This window comes from Polyodon spathula, chromosome 3, assembly GCF_017654505.1.
Source record: "Polyodon spathula isolate WHYD16114869_AA chromosome 3, ASM1765450v1, whole genome shotgun sequence".
Lineage (NCBI taxonomy): Eukaryota > Metazoa > Chordata > Actinopteri > Acipenseriformes > Polyodontidae > Polyodon > Polyodon spathula.
Genome location: NC_054536.1, coordinates 59,634,653 through 59,662,596, shown reverse-complemented (window position 1 = coordinate 59,662,596; position 27,944 = coordinate 59,634,653). Strand labels below are relative to the sequence as shown.

Sequence of the window (27,944 nt, the reverse complement as noted above, 5' to 3'; positions counted from 1 at the left end):
AAAGATGATGGGCACAGACAAGACTTTCACTCATTGGAGCTGTAATCTGTTAAGTGTGCAGTGGTTTGGAAGGGTGAATATAAAATCAGTTGGCTACTGTTAGGAAACAAAATCATGATTCTTGGGCTAGAACAGGTATTAAGCAGATCTGTAACTGAAAAGTAACTGGCTAATAGCTCGGTTAAGAACATGTTTCTCCACAGCAGCATTGCAAAGCACCACTGACTGGTATTCAAGTGTGCAATAGGTAGCTTAGTAACAGACAGTGTAATTTATAAACGCAGCACCATGTGAACAAAAAAACATTACTACAGAACATTACAGTTTGAGATGAGCTAAGTCTGGCACAGTCCTTTGATTCCAGTTAAAGCATTTTCCACAATGCCAGGGATGTTGTTTTCACATTTGGTCCTGTAATTCAGCACTGCTGCGTAATTATGTTTTTTTTTTTTGTTGTTGTTTTTTCTATGGTTGCTTGTTTATAAATCAAGTCAAGTCTGTGGTTAAGCATCCATGAAGAACTGTCTATGGATCAGTTTTTACCCACAATACCCCAAATTTAATACTCCAACTATGAAGTGTGTCAATGTTTAGCACTTGTTTAGTTTACCGGGTAGTGCTAGTTCCTAAAACTCCAGTCGTTAAGTGTAGCTTCTGGAGTATAAAGAGCAATTGTGGTTGTTTCATGTGGATTTCTTGATAATGAGTTTCTGCAGGGAAGTCAAGAGTTTTAGTTATGGATGACTGACGTATAAACTGCAGAACTGGTTGTGTGTATGTAATACAAGAAACAGGCTTACAATACAGGCACTACATTTTTTGAAATTTGTTTTGCACCATTTTAGTAAATGCTCTTATTGGGGGTTTGTTTTAGACAAGGGAAACATGGCTAGAGTACTGTAGAACACCAATATTATAATGTTATGCTGTTTTAATTCTGTTTGGAACATCCAATTTAGAACATGAATATCTGTTTATCTTGGTGAGAGCCAAGTTCACGTCAGCATGAAGTTTTTAACATTTACTCTCATGTAATGGAAATCTTATAATAAAGTTCTACAATAATCCAAAGTGTTCTGAGTCCGATTTCTGGCTGTTTCCGATATGTTTCCACCCATGAACAGAAATATAAATAAACAATACCCCAGCAATGTGTGTTTCTGTATTGAGGTGCTCTCAGAAAGGGAAGAAATTAAACATCACAGCTCAGTATGTGCCCAGATTTTCCCTTTAAACAACCCATAGCTGCAATATTGAACTGTGACAGAAATACAATGATTCTTGATTGTAAATCTCCCTCCCGACCTGTGAGGGCGCTAAGCAGCGAGAACAGAGTTCCTTGGATGAGCTGGTCTGACAGTTCTTTCCCAGGGCTCAAGAGAAGTTGGCCCACTAAGAAGGGGGCGAGACTCCGTTGCAATAACGCATTGACCAGGAAGGGAAACGATATGGCAGCCGCAGATTGGAGAGGCGGTTGCACTCGTTTACCAAGGGGTCATGTGTGACACAATAAAAGGGGACGGAGAATTGCAATCTGTTCCTTCGTATTTGGTTTTGTGCATTAAACTGAGAAGTACTGTGAAAGACCCCGTAACAGTGAAAGCAGTATTGTGAGTGTTTTTTGTTTGTTTGTCTCTGTGTAATCACCTTGTTTTTAATACTACATTAGACAGCTAACACGATTCTGGAGCTGTCGCAGAGGGCCAGCACTAAAGCCAGAACAGCACTGCATTACTGTCAAAAACATAAACTGTATCACCCACCACGAGCACTACTGCACTCACCCATGTCTGGTAACCGTGTATGTATTATTGTGGGGCGGATACGTGTGGTTTATTGTTATTGTTTGGATCTACAAACCCATTACTGTTACTGTTATTGTTATTGGTCACCAGACCTCTATACAAAAATAAAAGACCTCTTTTCCAAACCGGATTAAACCTCTTTGTCTGTTTCATTACCGCACTGCATCACCCCTGCACCTGCATACACTCAGCCACTTTGTCACATGAACCCAGTGGACTTAGCAAATTAAAGACGCTGCATTCCCTTACCCAAGCACTGGGACCTGGCCTCTTTATAAAAGACTAGAGCACGACTGCCCGAAATAGACATATCATATCATCATTTACCTTTCAGTAAAGGGAATTTATCACATTCACAAACCATTTAGTTTCATACTGTGTGACCTCATAGGCCAATGCTAAAGATTGTTCCTCCTGTGTCTCTTACCTGGACTTGCAGCTATATTGTATACATGTAGTGATAATTTAAACAAATGGAATGTATTTCTGATAGTCAGAGATGTTACTGTATGTGAGACTCCTGCCAGCAAAAAGAACATCTGCATCATTTTGCTAATTTGCCTGACCTTGTCATCTTGTAATTTCATTTTTGTTTTTGCTTTTAACTGAATTTCCTTAGAAACCTGAAAGTTGACTTTAAGAGCAATAAATTAAATGTTATCACATTTACTATTTTTCAGACTCTGACTGATCAGATACTCTAGTTAATAAAACAAAGGATGGAATATCTTTTGAATATCTTTTTAAGAAGATCAATACTAATAAACACAAGTAAGAACTCTGTATCACATAGAATAATGTCATCGTACCATTATCACAAGCAGTAAATCAAAGAATGATCCTTAAAGAATCAGATCACTGGAAACCCACTCACAAGGCACCCTCGTATTTCCATGAGGGATGTGACAGTATGCCATCTTCATCTCTAATCAGCAGCTCTCTCAACTGAACACAGGCAAAGTTCCAGAAAGTAATGTTACTTCCGTTTTAATAGACAGTCTATATGAAAGTCATTTTCATTGGGAATGGAGCCAGAAGCGGTTCAATTCAATTTCAGATGCAGAAGCTGTAAATTGAGATTTGCCAGTCGTTCTGAATAACAGTGCTTTTCATATCAGAAAACAAAAAGAAAAATTCCAATTATCAAATGTTGGGAAGTAAATATTGAAGACTCCTTCCCCCAGCCCCCTCTTGCATTCTGTGAGAGAGTCACAGTTAAGCATCTTGCAAGCTGATAGAGTCACAGAAGTGTCTGCACACCAGATGTCAAACTCAAGCATTGTCATGTCTGTTGTGTAGGTGTTTGACTTGTATTAAGTTTAAGGTGCTATTTATTGAAGTTCCCTTTGAATTTGTTGCCTCATACATGAAGCAACATTTTATACACAGAATAGCTTGGCTCCACAGGACTTCCATTACTTTAGATTAAGTGTCACAGCTGTACAAATCAACTTTAATAAATCACCTGTAAGTAAATTTAATTATATATATATATATATATATATATATATATATATATATATATATATATATATATATATATATATATACAGGGGTTAAATCATGTGTATACATATAAACTATATTTCCAGTATTATCATTATCTTTCCAGTCCCTTATTGGACTTGCGTAGGAAGTCAAGGGTCCAGAAACCAAGGTTAAAAAGATATTTATTTGACAACTTAATACCTGTATAAACAGCCATGACGGGCAAGCTGACTGATATCATGAGACTAATGCATAAATACCGGAGAGATATTAAAGAATTATAAAGACTTAAAAAGGCCCATAAATCATGGTATTACCCTTTTTGTTTCATATAGTGTATCTCCCTACTAACAGATTAAAATCTAAGAGAACTGAATAATCTTTTTTCACAGCTTGTCAAAACTTGAATGATTTCATGATAAAGAGCATGACGTTGAGCAGCTGCTTAAGCGGATAACTCCCCAGTGTGGTCTAGTGATTAGTGGAAGAGAATCGGGAGAGAGAAAAATCTCTGGCTTTCAAATCAAAGTTCAGACAATGATTTACTTTGTGTCAGAGCAAAAGATACGACGTTCCATTCAGAAAAGGAAAATTGAATGTATTTTTCTATAGGCGTGACCAAGTGTTTAATTATCACCATCAAAATGTAACAGAACAAAACTAGTCATATACTCTACAGACTAGCCATCCCTGGCTCTACCTCTACTGTCACCTTAAATCTGACAGTGACCGAGACTTTATTGTTCAATCCACCTCGTCTCAGCCAATCTGGGTCCATGTAGAGCACTCATTATCTTATGGCAGATGCCCTCTTCAGAATCTTCAAACTTGCTTTAAACTGTGGCATATATTTCAAGTAACCGAAGCCTCATACATATTAAACATTAGCTTGTTTTATAATAGCATTAATATCCTCGACAGCGGTCATTGATATTTGACCTCATCTTTCGTTAAGAGCTCTCGCTTTTGTCTCTGGACACATTAGCTCAATCAAATTACTTCTACTGGCTTCTATTGGTTTAAGTCTCGGACGTTGACAACTAAATATGGTTGATAAAATGAGGCCCAAGCCCTTAACATGTATTAACATTGGTAGATTAGGGTCAAATGAAACTCAATGGAAACTAAAATATGCCCAATTTCTAGGTCTCAATCTTTGTTGAACAGCCTGTGAAAAAAACAAACAAACAAAAAACAAACGGAAGCCAAAGCGCTGGCTCTTTAATTGCCTCGAAAGTGAGATAACGAATGCACACGCTTACCTTTGCTGTACACAACACAGTTGTTTTTGTTGTCTTCCGCTCCTTGCCAAGTCACATCCAGCAGCCACCTGGGGCCAGCATTCAGCACCACTGGGACTGAAGACTTCGTCTTCTGTACAAGGAAAGATAACAAATGCTAATCGTTTGCTTATTTTGGTGATTAAAGAAACTAACAACCAGAAGTTCTGTTTTTCTTCTTCATTACAAGTTGAACTGCCAGTTTCATAAGCCTAGGCCTTATTCCCCTCTCTGGGACGTGGAGAGACGGGGGGGGAGGGGGGGGGGGGGGGGGGGGGGGGGGGGGGGGTGTTTGCTGCTCAGTCTTGTCACCTATCTGAATAGTGGAATTAATATCATGGATTTTTTTTTTTTTTTTTTTTTGAATGATACTGAATCAGATCTCTGAGATTAGGAATATCTCTGGTGGCTCAGAATTATAAAGAGAATGCAGATGACTTTCACAGTGAAGAACGGGAGTGTTTAGAAGTGAACTTTAGGCACATTGTACTTCACTATCAGCTGGATCTCACTATTTCCAGAAACAGACAGGAAAGAATTTAAGGAATCAGTATCTATTTCAAAGGGCGATCGGGGTTACATTGTATAATACAGTAGCAAATTATTCTGAATGTATGACATAATTGTATTTTTTCAGTCAGCAATGAAAACAAGATGGTGTTGAGAAATGCAGCGTCTGTGGCATGATTATAAGGGCCCCACCCACAATTACTTTTATTTTCACTGACATTTGGACCAAAGGGAACTTAAAACTAAATAAATCTTCACTAACCACCCACCTTAGATTGACAGAGCACTTAGGCAACCATTACACTAGTCCATAAGCACACAACAAGTGTCTAGACCAGTGTTTCTTAACCTTTTTCGTAACAATGCCCCCCCTAAGGATCAGCTGAGCTTAATCATCACCCCCTTGCCACATAAAATAACACAAATTAGGAATTATTACCGATTAACCATGCTGTTTAATTAGCATCAGTTATTAATTACATTTAATTCCACTAGTTCCAAGAATTACAGAGAAATAATTCATAAAACAAAAAAATAATGAAACCCCAGTGTCACAGGATGGTTTGAGCAGTGACGTCAGACCTGGAAGAACACAGGTCACAGACAGGACTGGTGAGTGATGAAATTGTGATGATGCGCCAGTTTATTGTAAAATAAAAAGGTTTAAACAGAAAACAAAACTGCACACAAAACAAAATGGTGCGGTGGCCAAAACAGACAGACAAAATGAACGGACACTAACAAACAAACACTGGATGAAACAACAAACAAGTATCATGCTGGTTCCACTCCTACCACGCGTAGCAATAGTTATTATTATTATTATTACTATTCTCCTCTCTCCCATTCTTTCGTCCTTGAACACACAACCCGAGTGAGTGAAACACTGCATCTTTTAAGCAACTGTATCGAGACTCGATTGCTAATCAATCATTCGATTGGAATCTCAGTAAATCTGCACGTGAACTAATTGTGCTCCCCGTGCTTCCATACTATACACATTTTAATCTGCACGTGAAGTGACTGTGAGATCCCCTGTCTAAATACAAATACACATTTTAAATCTCTTGTGCTCCACATAGCCCCATTATATCCTGTGCACCAATACCTATACACCAACATTAACACGCAACATATAAACATACAATACATACAGGGGCGGGGCACACTGCAACATCCAGTCACTGGTATAATCAACATGTATACATAGTACATAAAATGCGTACTATTATGGAATATTGCCGACATATCTTCTTTGCTTGGCGCCATTGTGTGGATAACAATAAGAATAAACTGTGAAATTCAGACGTGTACAGTAACACGACAACAGGCATAAATGGAACGGCTGCATCATTGTGATTGGACTGTATTAAATTTGCATGACAAACTGGATAGCAACTGGCAGTCACATTGCTGCATAGCAACACACATTTCTGACTTGAAGTTTACACAATCTTATAGTGCAAAAGTCAGTGAGTACATCACTGCCACATTGTCTGGAAGTAGTTAATCAACATTTAGAAATAAAAGTTTCCTTAAAATTTTAATAAAGCAAAAACCCCCCCCCCCCCCCCTTTTTTTTTTGCTGTTTGGACCCCCTGGGGGAGGGGGGTGGACGGGGCAGGAGATGTATTTGGGGGGCAGTATCGTTCCCGTTGAGAAACAGTGATCTAGACCAGAGATTCTCAAACTATTTGGGCCACGCCCCCTTCCACTTGTCTGTGGTGCTTGATGCCCCCTTCCAAAACACATAACATGCACATTTACAACATTCTGTCAACATAATGACATACATACACACACACACACACACACACACATACAAATGTACATGTAGCGATGCACTAAAAAAAATCCAACATGCCTGCAAGCTTCTCTATTTCACTGGGTTTTTTTTGTTTTGTTTTTTCTTTTGCATGAACCAGCCACCGATTTATCATAATAACAGCAAATTTAACACTACAAATTACAGTTTACCTATTGTGACCAATGATTACTACATAGTAAGCTGATAAACAACATACATTACCAGATGGCGGTGGACTTCATCCAAAAATATACATGCTCAAAAGGTACCAATCAGATGCACAGCACCATCTACAAACTTTGACATGCCTGGAGGTGTCAGCAAGATTTGTTTTAAGTTAATATATACTGTATGACGGAAAATTTTGGCTGGTATTAAATTCGTCGGATTTGCTGTGTTGTTTTTTTTTCAAGCACGTTCACAAAAAAAGTCAGTTTTGCATTTATACTTTTAATTCCAAAAACATTTAAACAAATGTTTACTTACTGTAATTAATTATGTCTGCTAAAACAGTATCTAATTTACAGTAACTCATTATAATATCTACAATGTAACTGCAGCAACTTGAAGAACAACAAAGATGCCTCCTAATCAAATGTATCGTTCTTATATGGCCCTTAATTTTAAGAACAAGTAAACTTTTATGATAAACATTTGCTGACTCTCAGTCTTAAAACTATGGTTCACAACATAACACAGTGGAACGATCACAGTACTACCATGCAGTAATTGTAGGGCAGCATTGCCATGTGTGAAATTTTTAACAATAAAGCCAAAATGAAAAATCATTTCAAACTCAGTTTTATATGGTGCAAAATGTTTTATCGTTTTGTTTTGTTTCTGGACTTTGCGATACCTGCAAGACGCCTGCATTAATAGTCTTATCTACAATGTATCGATAATAACAAACAAGCATTTTGTTACACGCATTCAACAAGTCTGACACAAACAATTTTGGTTGTTACTTAATTAAACCCTTGTTAAAAAAAAAATTAAAAAATCATTAATTCCAGATTTTTTAAATCCACTGATGGAAATGTACGGTCTATTTTTAATGTTTTCAAGCAAATTGGCTGCGTCATTGCCATTCTCATAGACACTGATATCTGACATATTATTTCTCTTGTCCAGCACTTCATTAACATGTTCTGTACACCAGTCTGACAGAGGGCGGGATTGCTACGTGTACCGTATGCAACTCTCTGATTGGTGTAAGTATTATTGGCGATCCAATCAAAAAACCCTGTAAAGCCCAAATAAAGTATCTGCCTGTTATACAGTATAGCCCAGGCTTAGAAGTGCATTGTAATTAAATTGAACCTTTCTAACTATGGTTTAATTACAATTACAACTTTATATAGAGATTGGGTGTCTTGAATTGATCTAAACAGTGTTCGATCTTAACACGGCCATTGAAAAATCATTCAATGACTCCTTTATGATAACTAACATCTCCCAGTGCAAGTCAGTGTATTTAATTCAATAACAAAATAGAAAACAATTACTTGTCTTATTGGTTTGATATTTAGATCAGCTACTGCTAATCAATTGAATAGACACCATTCTAGATATTTATGGAGGGCATTTGTATCTTGATTTTGTTGAAAGAGGGAAGGCTGCTCTGCCTTCACATCGGATTGTTTTAGGTCACTTCAGGCTCAGCAGGATTAAAAACCCAACACTCGGGGGTGAAAGGTCCCTTATTAAGTCTACTTTGCCATTGATCCCAAATTCTTTTACTTTTTAAACTTTTAACAATTGGGCAGTGGAAATTCAGCCGCTTCTTATCATTGAGGGGGCTTGACAACAATAACAAAAGCCTCACATGAGGTGTATCTGTAGCTCTATGGGAAGAAAATCCATATCTAAGAAAGCAGGCAGATTATAAGAGACAGAGTAAGAGACTTGTAGAGCATGTGCTGATAGCGATCTGCAGCATTCTTATTTTTTAAGGGCAAATAACTACCTTGGATGTAACATCTACGAATTGCATTCCATTTAAAACGTAGTTTTGTAAAACATTACTCAGATTAGGATGGATATTTTGTGGGGGTATTAGACTTAACAGAATCAAATGATTTTGTATTTCCTTTGTCCCATAACAGCACCGGAGTAATAGAAAGGCACGTCATAATTTCATTCAATTTCAAGTTAGGCATACAATAAACTCCTATATCTAACCTAAACTGTAAATCTTATATTCCCTTGAAATAGGAAAAGGACACTCTTAGAGCTTTCTGATAGTTACCATGGCAGCTATCTAAAATGAGAATCTGTTTAACTCTTTCTTTAGCTTTAGACACCAAAAGACAGATTTCTAATTCTATAATGTCCTTCCCTGTTAACTTAGAGTATTTGAGTCACTGGGGTGGATATTGTAACATGTAATAACATGCATTATATATTCTTTGTAACAATATATTGAAAATATATGAATTTCACAAATAAACTGAAGTATTATATAGCACTGATAGAATGATTCTTGGTGGTAAATCTCCCTCCCAACTTGTGAGGGCGCTAAGTAACAGGAACAGAGTACCCTTGACTGATTGGCCTGACAATTCATTCCCAGGGTTAAAAGGAATTCGGTCATCTATCAGTTTGTTTCTCAATCCTAACATTGCTTGTTTTTTATGAGGTGGGGGGCCACTATCCTTCTTGTATACCTGTTGCTTCAATTAGATTACTTTATACTCATTCCCCCTAGACTTGGAAGTGAACTTTCTTAGAGGAAATTTGTTCCAGGGCATTAGGTTAGACACCCTTGCTTGTCATTCTCAAAGCAGTTGCCAATTTGGGCTCTCTGTTCCCTTCAAAGAACAACAACTCACATGTTGGTCAACTATGTATAACAATAATGGAGCTGTGTCTCTCTTTTGAGATCCCGTTTTGATGGAGCTTAATAACTTTGATGAGGATAAGCATTGTGGTTCACTGCACATCAAAAAAAAAAAAAAAAAAAGAACCTGCTGGGTTAAGATCATATTGCTTAACATTCTTCACTCTTTTTTTGAATTATTATTGGCACACTGTCAGTTTAGAAAACATAAAATAAATGTATGCTAAAAAGAGACTGGATAAGGTATAACAATAATATTTAATGACAAAAAAAAATAATAATTAGGGGTAGATAGTCGCAATAGTCGCAAACGAGTCGGAAGTCAAGGGTAAAATGTACTAAACAAGAGCAATGCTGTTAGCAACTTTTTAGGGAATGCTTTGCAGTAGCAGTTTTATTTTGCGGTTCAACCTTAGATGAATATGTAATTATGGGCATTCCCACATAAATTCGCAAAAAGGGGAGGGAGATGAGGGTTCACACATATTATAAAGAGATGCACTAAAGCTATAGACAATTACGACAATTACAATTGCATTAATTTGTTCAGAACCTTTGAAAGCATTTTTAAATTCGCAATTGTTGCTGGCATTTCTCAGTCCGTTTTTTCTCGTGCGCTGCCAGTTGTGTTCAATGCATTTTTGAATAACTAATTTTCACTAAAGTCAGGGTGTATTTACAAGCCTTGGAAACATATTTCTATGGCATTTCTCGTTTTCCCAGCATGCTGGGAGCAATAGACTGCACATACGTGCCACTAACCCCTCCAGTTCATTCTGAGTGTCTGAATAGGACTATGATCTATTGTGTGTTAATTGTCTATGCTACTAAGTAGGCCAAGTTAAAAATATAATAATTTAAATAAATAAATAAATAAATAAAATAATTTAGTTTCAATTCAAAATAATCTTTTGTTCGCATTGTACACCAATGTGTACAATGCACCAGCATGATTTATTTTGTGTTACCACAAAAAGAAAGTGTGCTAGGTATTCATTTGATTTTACTACTGTACTGTATACTGTATAGCACTACTGAACAGATTTATATTTTTTCATAATGCAGTATGTAGCCTACCCAAAACACATGAGTGTTACTTCTGAGCAATGATTTATATTTAAAATACTTTTAGAACTATAAATGTATGTGTGTGTGATTTTATTGCATTGTTTTTAAACCCGACACCTCCTTATGTCAGACAAACATGTCTGGTTTAGCGAGGGGCTACTATAAAAAGCTTTTTGGGGGTGATGGTTAGGGCCCAACTATGGAATCTGATGGAATTAAACTGCCTTATATATATATATATATATATATATATATATATATATATATATATATATATATATATATATATATCAGTATTAAAATAGGTAAAATGAACATGGAACAGAATGCATTGTATAGATGATGTTCACATTTAACATTTATCCTTGAGATCTTACTAAGAAGACACAACAAATATTTAAATTAGTATATTGTGGCTCTCTTCATTACCATATTTTCGTTTACTACATACGTCAAAATGAATAGTTCGAGAATTCTCTCAACAAAAATGCAAATTGTGGTATGTTTGCGTTGCGACTGGCCCATATTAGTACATCTACCCCTTAGTACCTAAAAATAATATTCAGTTACTAAAAACTACAGTATATTTAAAAGTTATCTACCATTGCAAATAGAACTGGAAAGCTAACAGTCACTCACATCTTAGAAACAAATACTGTAACCCTACCCTGAGCTGTTGTGTATGTTTTGTTCATATTTTTTACTTGCCTTGCATGTTTCCACAGCCTTTTTTTTCTAGGGGCTGTTACTGTTAAATGTGTAAAAGATACAGTGGGGAAAACAGTGTAGTCAGCCAGGCAGTGATTACAAACTGATGCTCCAAATTCGCTATAAAATGAAAATCAATATTTCCACAAGTTGCTGCAACATAAAAGATAACCTTCATTGGTTTTTTATAGACTTAGGTCTCTACGATAAAATCTAATATAAATTTTGAGCCAAACGGATTTGGATCAGACCAGAGCGGAGCAGAGCAGCCGATATGTTCTGCACATCTTTGAGAGTTGGATTTTTTTCTTTTTTTTTTTTTTTTTTAAAGGCATGGCTCTACTATTTATAATTGGCCCTGCGCGACCAAAAGCTGCTATCGGGAATCTGTTATAATTTTTATTACTGAGGGGCTAAAGCCTATTCCAGATAATTTGGAAATTTCAGGGGAATTGTGATAGAGCTGATGGCACAGCCGGACTGATTCAAGAAAAGAGCTAACCTGTAATAGCCTCTGTGGCTGGGCTGATTAAATATTGCTACAGATGAAAGGCATTCCATCGCCGCAATAAATTAACCAATCACACAAATCCCAAGTCAGTACTAATCCTTCCTTGATACTCTGATCCTCTGATCAGCTCAAGGAGGTAAAGAAGAAAGTGGCTTGTGACACTCAGCTCTCTAACCCCTGGATTCTGTGTAAACAACAAGTTAATGATATCACACTGACCATTTCACAAAAACTGCTATGGACTTAACCCTTTGTAGTCATGATGGTCAATTGTTATACTCTCAATACTATGGATTTTTTTTCTTTTCTTTGAAATAGCAAAAAATATAGCATTCCTATTCCTTTTCAGAGATATGGGGGGGGGGGGGTGTCAAGAGAATTTTTGTGTTTCTTCTTTATTTAAGAAATGTGAGTTTAATTGGCACTAAAAGATTGTTTCAAAAAGCACCCTAAAGTTCAGTTTAAGCTAACGACTCACTTTACTTAATTTGGAGGTAATAATTGATCTCATCTTTATTATCAATAACAGTTTAGGGTAGGTCTAATTAGACTGGATGTTAATAACATATAAAACATTATAACCAGCACTCACACAAGGGGGAATGGGGGGACGATAATGTGGATTCTGTCAATGATTCTATTTGTAGAGAGCTACAGATCGGTTTTATTGCATCACTTGAACAGAGGATTCTGGATGGAATACATGGGATACATTCTGACAACCCCCTTCATTTATACTCAGTATTGGGGTTATTCTCCAGGATATGTTATTAGCTGATATTTGTCAAGACAGTATAACTACAACTGCATGTTTCTGTTGGCAAAAATAATGTATTCAACATGTCACAACAAAGTGCAATCACTTACTATGACACCTGTATGATATATAGGCACACCATCTTGTGACACAAGCTTAGCAAATTAAGAAAAAAGTAGTTGTTTTGCTGTGTTAGTATAATGCAGTTACTCTTACAACCTAACCTTACATACTTATTACTCCATACAAAAATGCAAAAACAAACAAACAAACAAATATATATATAAAACTCAATGACTCAGTTTTTTGGAACTTGGTTAGTTTGTTTCTCAGAAGCTGTTTACAAGACATAGTCTTCAACAGTTCCCAAGATACAGAATAGCATTTATTTGGGCACCTTAGTACTGTGTAAAAGTCCAAAAGAATTACTGTCCAGCTTCTAGAGTCATGAGCTTCAGTTGTCTAGAAACGTGAACACTGCTTGAAGTAGTATCTAAACCAGCATATGTAGTCTATCCATGGTACAAAAAGAGGTATATGGATTGGGTATATTGACTTTCCGCTTTAGAACACAAAGGAGGTTCACTTTATCTTAGTCACCTACAGGTTTTTTTGCAACCCAGTGCCCCGTTTACAGAACCACACCGAAATTTTAAAAAACCATATGCAAAAGTAATATGGATTTATTTACTTTTAGGCTAATATGGCATTCATAAGTTTGCTGTCTGAAACACGGTAGATCGCTGCTTGCTTCCAGTGAGGAATAGTGGAGTGGTGTCTTATAAATTAATTTTGTTTCTAATATAGTTAACATTTTGATCTTACTTACACATAAGTCTAGCAAATGTTATACATCTTAACAAGCATCAGGAGCATACCCATAAAGCCAACCATGTAAAGATTGTGTGTTTCTTTATTTCTTTATAACCAAAAAGCGCCAGCCAGTGATATAGTCCTAAATCTTAAAGTACTGATACGCCAATTAAAAGTTTTGCTTTTTTAAAACAAATTATACAAACTCATGTTTTATTTGTACAACGACCTTTACGCTACTTCCCCAGTGCTGCCATATTGCCGTTTTTCCAGCCAAAGGTTAATATTGTCCCTGGTGGTTCGGTTATTTTTATCATGCATATTTTTTTTTTCTATTCCTTTCGATTATGTCATCACCAGTGCAGAAGTTAAATCACCAAGATGCCCTGTAGTATCAGTATATCATGTACTCCCACCGTCTTTTTTTCTGGAGCTCTGCATCCAAGAAAATTACAAAATCACACAAACACTGTTATTTGTTATTCGTCACCAATTTAAGAACTGTATCAGTACAATTTTTTGTTGTTTTTTAAATGTATTTTTAAAGACTATCTGCCAACAGTTCTGAACAAGTTAATTGTACACACACACACACACACACACACACATATATATATATATATATATATATATATATATATTTTTTTTTTTTTTTCCTGGATCAGATGTCTTTTTTTAAACAGTGGTTCTGTCACTGTAAGTTGTGAGAAAAAAACAAGCAAAGCAGATGAAGTTTATAACACTACTTACCAGTTTTTTGGGGGGTTTTTTGTTTTGCTTTTTTTGTTTTTTTATGCACCAGTTAGTGTACCATCAAAACTGGTATGAAAGAAATCGGACAGTGTTTTTTTTTGGTTCCTAGTGAGTATTCAATGGAAAGACTAATTTGATTTCCCAACCGAAAACATATCGCTTCACTGATGCCCAGGCACCAAAATTTGAACGTTTTTATAACAAATCAGTAAATGTTCTCAAGTTAATTCCTAAATCAAGGTTCTGCCTATAGAAAAAAGTACCGGAAAGGTGTTTCGGCTCGACTACACTACTGGCACCAGCTCATACTCCTGTAGTTTTGCATATCTGATCCCTACCTAAAACCAACTTTATTGACACCCATAGCACTTAGCAAAATTACCACACCACAAATCTAAGGGTACATACACTAAGTTTATTTTATTTTTTTTGTTTCATCTGCTCATGTGAAAAAAACACCTCCTTACAGTCTTTTTTCAAGCTAGCATCTGCTACCGAGAGCCTAAATAACAGAAATATGCAGAAAATGTACACTAATTCCCTTTGGAGATAGATCTTGGCTGCAGCCCTGTCATAAATCAGAGAGTTTCGATATGAACTGAGGCAAGCTGCTCTAATCATTTCTGAATTTCAAATTGGATCACTGGCTCAATCGCTTGGCTTTTAAACTGCTTGCCTAAGAGCAAATGTGAGGTGGGAGATAACTGAAGAAATCTCTCCCTACACAGCTTGACAGCTAGTTTACTAATCAAGTGCAAATTAGAGTGCAATTAGATATTATATATATATATATCTATATATATATATATATATAATATATATAAGTCAAAAGTTCACATATCTATAGTCAAAATGTCTAGAATTTTTTAGAAATTTCTCAAAAAACTATAAGAAAAATATTCATATAAAATGTTCCTCCTCAAAAGGAGTCTACCAAAATATATAAATATATTTTGTAGATTGTGGATGAGGAAAAAAGTTACAACAAATGGATGTCTACAATTATCTATTTCAGCAATTTTTTGGGAAAACTTTGGAAAAGTATTCATACCCTGACCAGGAAAATGAAATTAATAGCTAGTTGAAGCACCTCTTTGAAACGATTAAGATATTTGTCAATGAGCTTTTGGCATGATTCTTTAGTGATTTTTGACCATTCTTCCGTGCAAAAGTGTTCCAGTTCATTCAAATTCCAAGTACTTCTTTTGTGCACAGCCTTCTTCAACTCATACCAAAGATTCTCAATCAGTTTTGAATCGAGACTTTGACTAGGCCATTCCAGAACCTTGATTTTGTTCGTCTTTCACCATTTTGTTCTTCTTTCACCAAGTAGATTTTGATGTGTGCTTTGGATCGTTGTTGTGTTGGAACATCCAGTTGCGCTTTAAACCGAGTTTTGTAGCAGAGGGTTTCAGATTGACCAATATCTTTTGGTATGCTATGGAATCCATTTGATCATGTATTAGAACTACATTTCCTGTACTATTAAAGGAAAAACAGCCCCATAGAAGTACACTACCACCTCCATGCTTGACAGTAGGTATGGTGTTCTTTTCTTTGTACACCTCACCAGACTTTCTCCAAACGTAAAGACTATCAGCGTGACCAAATAACTCGATTTTTGTTTCATCACTCCACAAAACCTTTGACCAGAACTCATATGCATCATTCAAATGCCGTTTTGCAAACTTTAAGCGTTTGTCCTTGTGACATTTTCCTAAGAGTGGCTTGTTCCTTGGCATGCCACCAATACTATACCTATGGTAGAAATTGAAACCCCATTCCCACTTGTAACCAATTCACTTTGAATATCTTTGGCAGTCAATCTCAGATTGTTATTAACCTTCCTCACAATTATTCTACTTGTTTGTGATGAAAGAACCTTCTTTCTTCCAGACCAAGGGAGCATTGTGATAGTACCATGAGTCTTGTACTTCTTGATAATAGAAACAATAGTTGAAATTGGGATACTCAAATGCTTGGAATTCCTATTTTATCCTTCTCCAGCTTTATGACAATAAATAATTTTCTGCCTTCAGATAGCTCTTTACTTTTTCCCATATTGACTTATTGGTAATGAGAGCAAGCATCCTAGACTTTTCTAGAATTATGTCCTACATTATCATATTGAAATTTCTAGCCCCTTGTAGATAGTACTATCATAGTGTCAAAGGGTATGAATTCTTCTGAATTAGCATTTTTGGCATTTTGCAAAAAAATTACTGAAATAATTAGACGTCTACAATTATTTTTTGTAAAAAAAATTTCCCTCATCCACAAAAGCAAAACTTTTGTTACAAAAGATTTTTCCTAAAATTATTTGTTTTCGAGAAATTTTGAGAAATTACTAAATTTCCATTGGGGTATGTAAACTTTTGACTACAGCTGTATATGTATTATAATTTTAATATACATATAACTTAATATTTGTTAATTTATTTAATAATTGTAATAATTTATAGAATTATTACAATTTCCAACAGTCAGTTTTGAATGCTAACGTACTGCTGTAATGGGAGTGTATCCCAATGTAGAGACCTTAAATGTCTTTTGGGATGCAAAGAGCACATCCCTGGAAAACCCACACATTCAGAAATGCAAATAAACATTAATCACCACAGTGGCCATTAAATCACAACATAAAAATTAAGTACAACTTACTGTATAAAAAAGTGTTTGTCAATGTTGGGATTGTGGCAGTCAGAATGCATGTTAAGATCTATGTATATACTGTGCAGAACTTGTAATACATAATAACTACATCTGTCTTTGGTTTGTCTATTAAAAGTTACCAAATTTGTAAAAATTAGAAATGTGTACTAACATAATTGGTATTGTGTATATATATATATATATATATATTATATATTATAGATTCTCTATATATATTATATATCATCTGTATATATATATATATAATTATATATCACATTACTTGTTAGCACAATAGTAACACATACAATTTGTACTTACATAACATGTAATGTGTATTTAAATGTTACAATTTATATATGAAATTATACTATTACATTAATTGGTGTGTAAAAGGAAGGCTTTCTTCTGAATACCCCCTGTGTGAAGACCACCTTTGTTCTATTAGACATATTACTGATGTGTACTTCAGTGAAATATATTGGCCATTATTTTTTTTTAAGCCACTTTACAGGATGCAATATTTACATTGAACGAAAGTAAATACGATAAGGCAGAAAATGCCCCTTTAAAATGCATCAGACATGAACTTCCTTATCTGTTTCTCAGTGAATTGACTTTTAAAAGACAGGACTACAGAGCTGGAAATGTTTTTTGCTACCCAATTAGTTTGCCAATGACCCCTTGATATTATATTTCAGTTTGACAGGCTCATGTGCAGCACTTAATGTTATAGACCACCGTGATTGACCCCAAGACATACTCCAGACTACTTTTCATAACACCATATCAGGGTTTTTATCGGCTGCACGCTTGATAAGAGACCAGACAACATGCCAAAACTGCATTTTTGCTGAATACTTGGTTAGAACTTGTAGAACTGGACACAGAGGTGGAAGCAAAGAAGTGCAAGCAGTGGGGCTTTCTGGGTCATAACAGTGAAAACAAACCACATGTATATTTGAGAATGTATCCCTCTAAATAATGCACTGGTTATCATTATTTTATGAATTATAAATACATGTTCTAAACATTATGAACTTCACAGCCAAAACAGATGTGAATGTCATGCACAATTTAATACTGTGAATAAGTATGATATTACAATCCATTCCAAGTCAACACTCATGGAAGATCTGGAGTGTGTACAGTACTGCAGATACCGGTGCATGTTTTGGAGCCCTATTTTGAAGCAAGCAAAGGAAAGTGATATTTTCTGGGTGTAGTAAAAAATAATTAAAACTGGCAAGAAATTACTCAGAACAATACTTGAATTGCTCCTTTCTGCAGCTTATATACAGTTGTATATCATTACAATAGTTGTATTCCTCTCATCTGCCCTTTCCTTTGCAAAAGGATTAACCAGTCACCACAGGAACTAAGCTTGTGTTCATTCACTTGTATGGAAAAAAGAAAATCTATACTTGCTGGTAAAAGCAGGTGACCACTCAGCTTAGGCAACTGTAAATACTGGTTGTACTGTATACTGCAGGGGTAAGAGCAACACACCCACACTTGGCTCAGTAAGTCAAAACTTCCTAATAGCAATATGAACTTGCAAACCACTTCCCAGAAGTTTTATCTTCAGCCAACTTAGCCACTGACTACAAACAAAAGTAGATGAACAGCAGTAAGTTCAAAGAAGAAATGACTGTAGCATGTTTTTTTTTTGTTTTTTTTATCATGTGACCCAGTTACTAGATTTAACTGGAGCAATGACTGTAGGTATCACAACAAACCTGCAGTAGTGCAAGCTTGAATAATATTGCATTGGTGTATCTGTTACACTACATTAGGTCTTTGTTTTTAACCTTTTAACCTAATATTGTATTTTTACTGAGTACATTTGCTGCAAGATTAACATAAAAACCCCTCTGCCTCCTCACACTGTTGTTTTCATTTTTAGTCATGCTTGGCAGTTCACAAGTCTTTCTCCAAAATGCTTAGTTGTTGTTAAAAAGCATGTTTAGCATGTTACAAGGCAAGTGCCTCAGCTGTTCTCCATAAAAAGCCAACTCACTACAGAAAAAGAGCTATCTTAGATACAGAGGTTATCATTCTCAAGTGTGATATATATATATATATATATATATATATATATATATATATATATATATATATATATATATATATATATATATATATACACACACACACACACACACACACACACACACACACACACACACATATATATATATATATATATATATATATATAATAATTGGATATAATTCTATATATTCCTGACTTTTCTGGATTCAAATTCCTGCCTCAAAACTTTTTTGCAAACAGGTTTACACCCAATGGCTTCATTGTTTCACCCTGGGTTTCTACTCATCTCTGAAGTGGAATAAAGTTACAGTTACACTTGCAGTTTTAACAACCAGGTTTAAAAAAAATATGTTAAAGACAGTACTAACCAGAACAAATTCAGAGAAGGTCTATTACATTATAATAAATACAAGACATAAAGTATGACAGGCAATCCTTTCACTTGCTGTATGTTCATTGAATCCTGACACCCGTAAATTGCCAGAGTATCTACAGTATTCATTTAACAATGGCATTGTCTGACCGCTGCAATGATCCCTTATACAGTAATCCTAGCTCTGCACCTTTAAAGTTTGGGCCTCTTGAGAGACTGATGCCAAACTCCACCTCCAAATGGAGATGCATTGAGGGTGCTTGTGTATAATGAAGAGAGTTGAACAAGTAGGGGATGGCGGATTATAGTTGTGCAGGGATATCAGAAGATTATAAAAGTCATTGTAACCTGAATGTCTTTCAGAGTTGGATTCTAAATACCGGATGAGGAACTCTTACAATACTATGCATATATTGACTATCTGTGGCTTGTGCACCCAATTGTAAGTATGGGGTAACGAAGTATGTGATTCAAAATAAACTGAGGCCTTCAAAAAGTCTGGACTTCTGTGTATTCAGTTAAGTACTCTTTCCTGCAACATTACTCCGGCAGAAATCTTACAAATGGCGCCCAAACAAACAAGAACCTTGGACAAAGTAACTGGATTTTCCCCAAACATACAAACCCGCAACAACTGGCTGTAAAGATCAATAAAACAGAAAACAAAACCATTCTACTTGCACCTACAGCCTGTGCAGATGACATCCCTTAGAGGTAAAAAGTGACTGTTATAGTTTTAATTTTTAAATGAATAGCAAAGCAGGAGCCAGGACAGAAATACAAGTAATTCAATATAGGAAGCTTACTAGCTTCAGAAGTAGTTGAAGCAGAGGTTGAATTACAGGGGGGGCGAGGGCTTGGCCCACCTAGTTCCGACCACGGCCCCCCTAGATACACGTGAAATCAAAATTCGGGGGGGGGGGGGGGGGGCAGTCATATCCATCATCATCAGTATTATCAGAGCTGATGGGCCATTCTGACATTTTAATGGGTGTAATTTTTTTAACCACACTGCAAGTGGCGCTGTAGGCTACTACAGCCAGGCTTTCCCACAGGAGCGTGTAATGACCACTATGGTAACGTTAGCTAGCCTACTCTGCACCACCCCTCAAGGCTCGTCCGTCTCCACTGCCAGCTTAGATAGCTAGCTGACAGCGTTAGCGACATAGAGCAGGCCAGTGGTGAAGCAGATCAAATCAGGGCAGAAGAGGACCTGGACCTTCCAAAAATTTGGACAGTTAGTCAGTCAGAATGGAAGGAGCGCAACCCATGGCTGTACACCAAAGAAAGACGAGTAGTTTGCAGGGTTTGCAAGGAGGCAAAATCGCTTCTTTGTGCAGAAAAGGGGGTCAATTTATCAGAAGAGTGGATAAAGGGCACCATGAGTAGTGGAAACTTAAAAGACATGAAAAATAAAATATATAAAACAGGGATAGTTTCGCTCATAAACGGGCACAAGAAATGGCAGGGGAAAAAAAAAAGATGTGCTTCCGAACATGGTTATAGAGGCCAGCTCACGTGTGTGTGAGGAAACTGAAGCATGATTTCGCACAGCCTACTGCATAGCTAAAGAACGACTGCCTTTCACGAAAATGAGCAGCTTGACTTCATTGCAGGAACAGAATGGCACAAAAATGGGGCAGGTACACAGGAACGACCACTCATGTGCTACCATTGCAGTTCACATAGCTGAAGAAACGAAACTCAACTTGATTTCCAAGGTTAAAGAGGTGAACTCTCAAATCAGCATAAGTATAGACGAAAGTACAACACATGGAATTAGTTGTATGATCATCTATCTCAGGTGTGATATCAGTGGTAATGGTGACATGGAAAATTTGTTTTTGGACTTGGTAGAACTGAAACATTGTATTGATGCTGCATCTATCTATGGCTCATTGAGAGAAAGCCTACTAAATGCTGGTTTGGATGATGAGTGGCTGAAAATGCATCTAATTGGTATTGCAACTGATGGGGCTTCTGTCCTCACTGGGAGACAGGATTAATTACCAGGCTAAAAAGCGACTTCCCCACTGTTCAAGCAGTACACTGCTTAGCCCATCATCTTGAGCTGGCCGTGCATGACTCCCTGAAGGTCGTGATGGGATGCAATCACTTTGAGTTTTTCATTTCGAAGCTCTATGCCATCTACCACCAGTCCCCAAAGAGCGCAAGGTTACTGAGAGGCGCAGCAGACGAACTGAACATGAACCTCCTTAAAATCGGCCAGGTGTTCACCATTCGCTGGTTGGCCAGTAGTTACAAGACAGTCAAAGCAGTGTGGAACGACTTCCCAGCATTAGTGAAACAATTAAAAAAGCGAGTGAAGACCCAGCCCGCTCCAACGCTGACAGGAGGCAACACGCTGGACTGCACAAACAGCTGGTAAGCAAAGGATTTTTAGGTGACCTGGCCTGCATGAAGGATGTCCTGTGGGAGCTCCAAGCCCTTTATTTTTCGTTCCTACCATTGTGCTTAGAAAGTTTATCTATGCCTGTGTTGCCTGCTTGTGATTTGTGTTGTGAGACAGGCCTACGCGATGCATACTGCAGCATTTATTATCTCTCCGTGGTTATAGCTGCCTCACAGAGAACGCATTTTGGCTGAGTTGTTGACTAAGCTTGTGTGCTTGTGTGTAGGCTGTTATTAATGCTGTGTGGCAGGCAGTGTTTGTAAGTGAATGCAGTGGCAGGTGTTTTGTAACTGTGCGTAATTGTGATATACGATGCTTATATTGATCAATACATTTTTATTATTGTCGATACAACTTGTAAATAAATTGTAAATATTGCCTTATAATTCCAAACAATATGAGTATTGTAGCTGGCTCAAAATTCTAATAAACTAACATACAATACTATGTCAATAGCCCCCCTGATACTATAGCACTTTGGGGTCTGCTTGTTTCTGCTCTTAAGGCTTCTACTCAGTATTCGAATTACCCTGAAGTCTCCCCCCCCCCGGGCGAAGGTGGGCTCCCCCGGGAGCTTTAGGATAATTTGAATATTGAGTAGAAGCCTTATAAGCAGAAACAATCAGACCCCAAAGTGCTTTAGTATCAGTTATTATGTGGATCTAGTAACTTGATTTTTGTTTCCTTTTAGGTAGTTGTCAGGTACCCATCCTGTTACACTATGCAAAGGATAATTTTAGTCCAGGTAGCCTGGTTGAATTTCCCAAATTGTTTTAGGTTTGGGGTCTCCAGGCGTAGTATATCAGCAGGCCGGACCAACTCACGTGAATATCTCAGGCACCGTAATAGCTAGCTTCAATAGCTAGCTATCTAGCTTGTTTGAAAGTACAAAATTAGAGCTTTCCAATGATGTATCGTATGTCCTGAACAGACGTTCCTAAGCAAAACTACAGCAAACAGAAACTTTGAGTCATGTGACGAGTCAGCTCTTAAGTTTCGTTTGTTGCCTATTAATCTGTCGCTTCAACAAATAGTGTTTCCGTTTCAACGTCATTTAAAAGAGCAGGATTTGCTCTTTCCATTGATGTCAGGCATGCACGTATTCATACTTATACTGTAAATTTACAGTATAATCGTAAATCTCGAAAACTTCTAAATCTTTTGTAGTCATTTTTGTATTACTTTAGTATAAATACATGTTAATTTGGATTCATATGTTGTTTTTTTCTGACTTTATGTGAACAAAAAGACACAAAAGCGCCCGTTTTCTCATTGGAAATAGTGATATTTTGAAATTTACCTGTCCTGGTCACAAAAGCAAAGTTTGTGGGGAACAATAGCCATCTTCTATACTTTTGAGGCATAAGCAATTAGGAAATAACACTTACTATCCAATTTGTTACACGGTGTAGTTTACAAATGGAGAAAGTTCAAAACCACAGTCACTCCACCCAGGAGCGGTCGTCCGACCAAAATCTCTCCACTGCTCTCTAAAAAGAACATTGCTGCCCGTCTGAAATTCGCCAAAGAGCACATAGATGATCCACAAGACTCAGAGGAGTCAAAGGTAGAACTTTTTGGCCTCAATGAGAAACGTTATGTTTGGTGAAAAACAAACACTGCATTCGAACAGAAGAACCTCATCCCAATCGTCAAGCATGGTGGTGGGAGTGTGACGGTTTGGGGCTGCTTTGCGGCCTCAGGACCTGGATGGCTTGCCATCATTGAAACAACCATGAATTGTGCATTGTATCAGAATATTCTAGAGGAGAATGTCAGGCCATATGTTCGTGAGCTGAAGCTCAACCGAAAGTGGGTCATGCAACAAGAAAATGATCCTAAACATACAAGCAGATTTACAAAAGAATTGCTGCAGAAGAAGAAATTCAGTGTTTTAAAATGGCCTAGTCAAAGTCCGGACTTAAACCTCACCGAAATGTAGTAGCAGGACCTGAAGTAAGCTGTCCATGCAAGGAAGCCCTCAAATTTCACTGAGTTGAAGCAGTTTTACAAGAGGAATGGGCAAACTACCTCATAACCGATCTGAGGAACTGACCAACGGTTACAGTAAACGCTTAGCTGAAGTCACTGCTGCTCAAGGGGGTACCACCAGTTACTGAATCTAAAGGTTCACATACTTTTTCACACATGGATATTGAATGTTGAATCATTTGTGGATAAATAAATGTTGAAAAAGTATCATGTTTTTGTGTCATTTGTTTAATCAGGTTATCTTTATCTAGTATTATGACTATGAAATATGTGAAAATCCTAAGGGGTTCACAAACTTTTTCTCGGCACTGTGTGTGTGTGTGTGTGTGTGTGTGTGTGTGTGTATATATATATATATATATATATATATATATATATATATATATATATATATATATATATAGTGAGATAGCAGGGAGGGGGTTAAAATCCTTCCCTGCTAAAAACATGTGAGAATGCACGTTTGGGTGAATGGGCTAATGGTTTTAATTGTTTTATTGTTTAGTTATCCCCTGCTCCTGGTGGTAATTGTAAATTAGAGCCAGGTGCTGGGTATTTAAGAGAGGCAGCCAGTCTGCTCAAGGCTGCTGCTGTGTGGAGGGCCGGGTTGATGGTGTTTTCAATCGTTATGTTTTTGTGTCAGCTAGTAAACAGCTTAGCTGTCTGGTTTTATTAGAGTAGGTTCTGGTGAATGTTTAGTGAGTGCTCCAAATAGAAGCTAGGTTTTTGTTTTGTGTTTATTTCATTTTGTTTATTAAAAGTGCACATGAGCGCTGTTCAGTTCAATCCTGTGTGTTGGATCGTGACTTTGAAGGGAGAAGAACCCGTGCGAGCCTGTGTGGCGAGCCGCAAGTTAACATATAACTATATATATATATATATATATATTATATATATATATATATATATATATATATATATATATAGTTCCCGGCCACTGACTTCTGATTTCCCATGGTGCATTCTGTGGTGCATAAGAAGCTGTAAGTATGAAGAATCTCTCACTGACTTGGTGAGTCACTCAGAGGTTTGGTGCATATGGTCCTGTAAGTAGAAGAATCTCTCATGACTTGGTGCCTCACTCAGGGTTTGTGCATATGGGCCAGCAGCTTCTCAGCGCACACCCATTGTTTATACTTTGCAACAGTTGTGGACTAGAAAATTAAACCTATTACCCAGATAGCAGATGGCTGAATGCGTAGTACTTTTTCATTTTTGATGTGGGGTGGAGAGAGGGGTTGTGGGTTGGCCACAAAATCTACAGGCCCTATTCTGATGAATAAACCCATATTTTAAAAACATATTATTGAAGCACACTTTTTTTCATAATAGGGCTGCAAAATAAGACAAAAACAAGTGTTTAAGACACCTTTCTTTATAGTTTGATAAAATTTTGTTTTTCTCATTTTCAAAATACCGAATTAAAGACAGGAGTAAATATGCTTCTGGTAGTCCATTAAGTCACCTTTCCTTTTTGTCATTTGAGTGTGTGTATATCAGTGTACTGAATGAGCTAGTTTAGGAGTGTCTGCTTATGCCAACATGTTTGTGTATGTCTGTGTGTGCCTATCTGTGTCAGTTTGTGTGTGTGTGCACACCATCCATAGTTCTACTCTCAAGTCACACTGATTCTCCTATCCAGCCATTTTGAATCCTCTTTTGCTTATCAGGCAAGCGCAGGCCTGCATCACCCTCTCCTTCGATGACAGGGGCTACAACAATGGGGCTCTGATACCGCTGCTTAGCGCTGCGTTTCATAAGGAAAACCTGCCACGGGCGCAGATTAAAAAAAAAAAAATAGATTGCAGACACCAAAACAAAACATTTTTCAGAATGCTTCCTCTTGATTAATGAAGTAATGACAAGAAGAAAAATATAATTTCAGTGCAGAAAAAAATCCTCTACTTCTTGATAAAGTTTGCGTGCTAACAATAAACATATTTTGCAGGGGCAGCTTTGATATATAATATATATATATATATATATCTATAGATATATATATATATAGTTATATATCTATATAGGGTGGCGTATAGTACTTAAATTTACCTAAATGCATGTAAGCTACTCCTGCACAGACAGGCTTCATTTTGTAATGTGTACTGTAAATAACTTAAAAGGTTTATATACAGGCTATAGGGGACATATTTGTAAAGAATGCAGTTAAATTCATTGGACTTAACAATTTCTGTGGTAAAACTTTAAAAAACAATGTCACGCAGAAACACTTATGAAGACATCTGAAACAGGATGAGGTTTGGCCCAGTCAGCCAGCAAATCAGGCCAGTCAGCTAACATCCAAGAGCAGTCTGGCTACAAAATGCTCCAACCCAGCTTTATTATTGTACTTGACACAACATAGGGTAGTCTCAGCATACTTGGTCAACAGGCACTGGTTCAATCACCTAGTCATAAATAATTTACAATTTAAGGGAGACTGAGGTACAGAATATGCATTGCACTGACCAGCTCCGTGATGTGCAGTGTTCTTTCTGACAGATTATCAGAATCTGAGTGCCTTTGATTTGAAAGCTTTTAAAGTGTTAATTTCAAATAACTTAATGACTGTTTTGGGTTTTTTTTTTACCCACAGTTTGTCTCAACAGTATAAGTACAAAAAAAGCTATATGTACAGCATTATCAGTTTTTAAAGTCTGAACAAATGTTCTGTTGCCCATTGTTCTAAAACCAACCTGGAACCTAACCTCAATTGCAGAATGATACTATTTTCATGCCATCATTTGCAATATAATCAAATGTTAAAACTTTATTCAGATATATTTCCTCACTGTTCTTATGAAGGATTTGGATAGATATATTAGAGATGGGTGCAAATTGACAAGCTTCCTTTCTGATTAGATTCTGTGTCTTCCAGTTGGAAATTCCAAGAACTCTTTGTTCACCGGTCACCAGTCACACTGGTGCTGGGAACTCGATCCTGTGCTAGTTAATTCAATCCTTTCTGCTAAAATGTATTTGTTTAACGGGAGTTCATTTTGACAACAGTGAAGTAACTGTAGAGTTACTTTGTATTTACTCTAACTTAAAATGTACTGCTTTTTTTCCTAAATGCAGCATTGTAATCTCAGTGTAGCTAGCCACAAAACCCTACAAACCTCAGTAGTGTAACTCAAAGGTTAGATTGCCATTCAGCCAAAGGCGGTGGGATAAAACTCTTCTTACAGTGTATTTGTACTGTAATTTTATCAGAACCAATAACTGGACTATCAGGTTCTGAAATTTGACAAACTCCATCAAAAGGGCAAAGTTAAAGGATATCTGGTAAAGTTAGACTTCTTGTTATCCTCATATCCTTAGTAATCTTGGTAACCCATGACAGTAAAATAAACATGAATGATACATAGTACCGTGTAACAATTATTATTATTTTTTTTTGTTCCTGGGTAGTAAGTGTTATTTCCTAATTGCTTATGCCTCAAAAGTATAGAAAATGGCTATTATTCCCCACAAACTTTGCTTTTGTGACCAGGACAGTGATATTTCAAAATATCACTATTTCCAATGGGAAAACGGGCAAATGTGTATCTTTTCGTTCACATAAAGTCAGAAAAAAACAACATATGAATCCAAATTAACATGTATTTATACTAAAGCATTACAAAAATGACTACAAAAGATTTACAGTATAATCGTAAATCTCGAAAAACTACTCACTTCTAAATCTTTTGTAGTCATTTTTGTATATATTATATATTAAATATTTTCTATACTTTTGAGGCATAAGCAAATAAGAAATAACACTTACTACCCATGAACAAAAATTGTGTTACATAGTGTAGTCAGTGTGGTGTTTAAAACTTTTTTTTCATAAGGTAACACTTATGAAAAAGTATGGGTTTTTTTTTATTTTTATTAACAGTAGCATTTTTTATGAAGGTTATGTAGTCAAAGAAATAGAAATTACAACATTAACCCACTGCTATTATATCTAATAAATATTTCAGCTAATGCCTTTATCAGTGTGTTTTAGACATTAACCAAAATATTTATCTAAACTACTTGACTTTGCCAATACCTTTGAATTTCTCAGATTTTTTCAGCCTGTAGACCTAATAGTAGATCAACTAAAAACAGCATTTTCAACCAGCCCTTTAGCTCC

At 36.5% G+C, this 27,944-nt stretch overlaps 1 protein-coding gene across 1 annotated transcript in view; it reads right to left on the bottom strand.

The window, feature by feature from the left end:
• The window catches only part of LOC121313263 (zinc finger protein ZFPM2-like), a 170,336-nt gene that overhangs the window by 44,328 nt on the left and 98,064 nt on the right, over nucleotides 1-27,944 (bottom strand). The window contains exon 5 of the mRNA XM_041245621.1: nucleotides 4,556-4,667. Coding sequence (XP_041101555.1) covers nucleotides 4,556-4,667 — 112 coding nt within the window. The remainder of the gene's footprint in view (nucleotides 1-4,555; nucleotides 4,668-27,944) is intronic.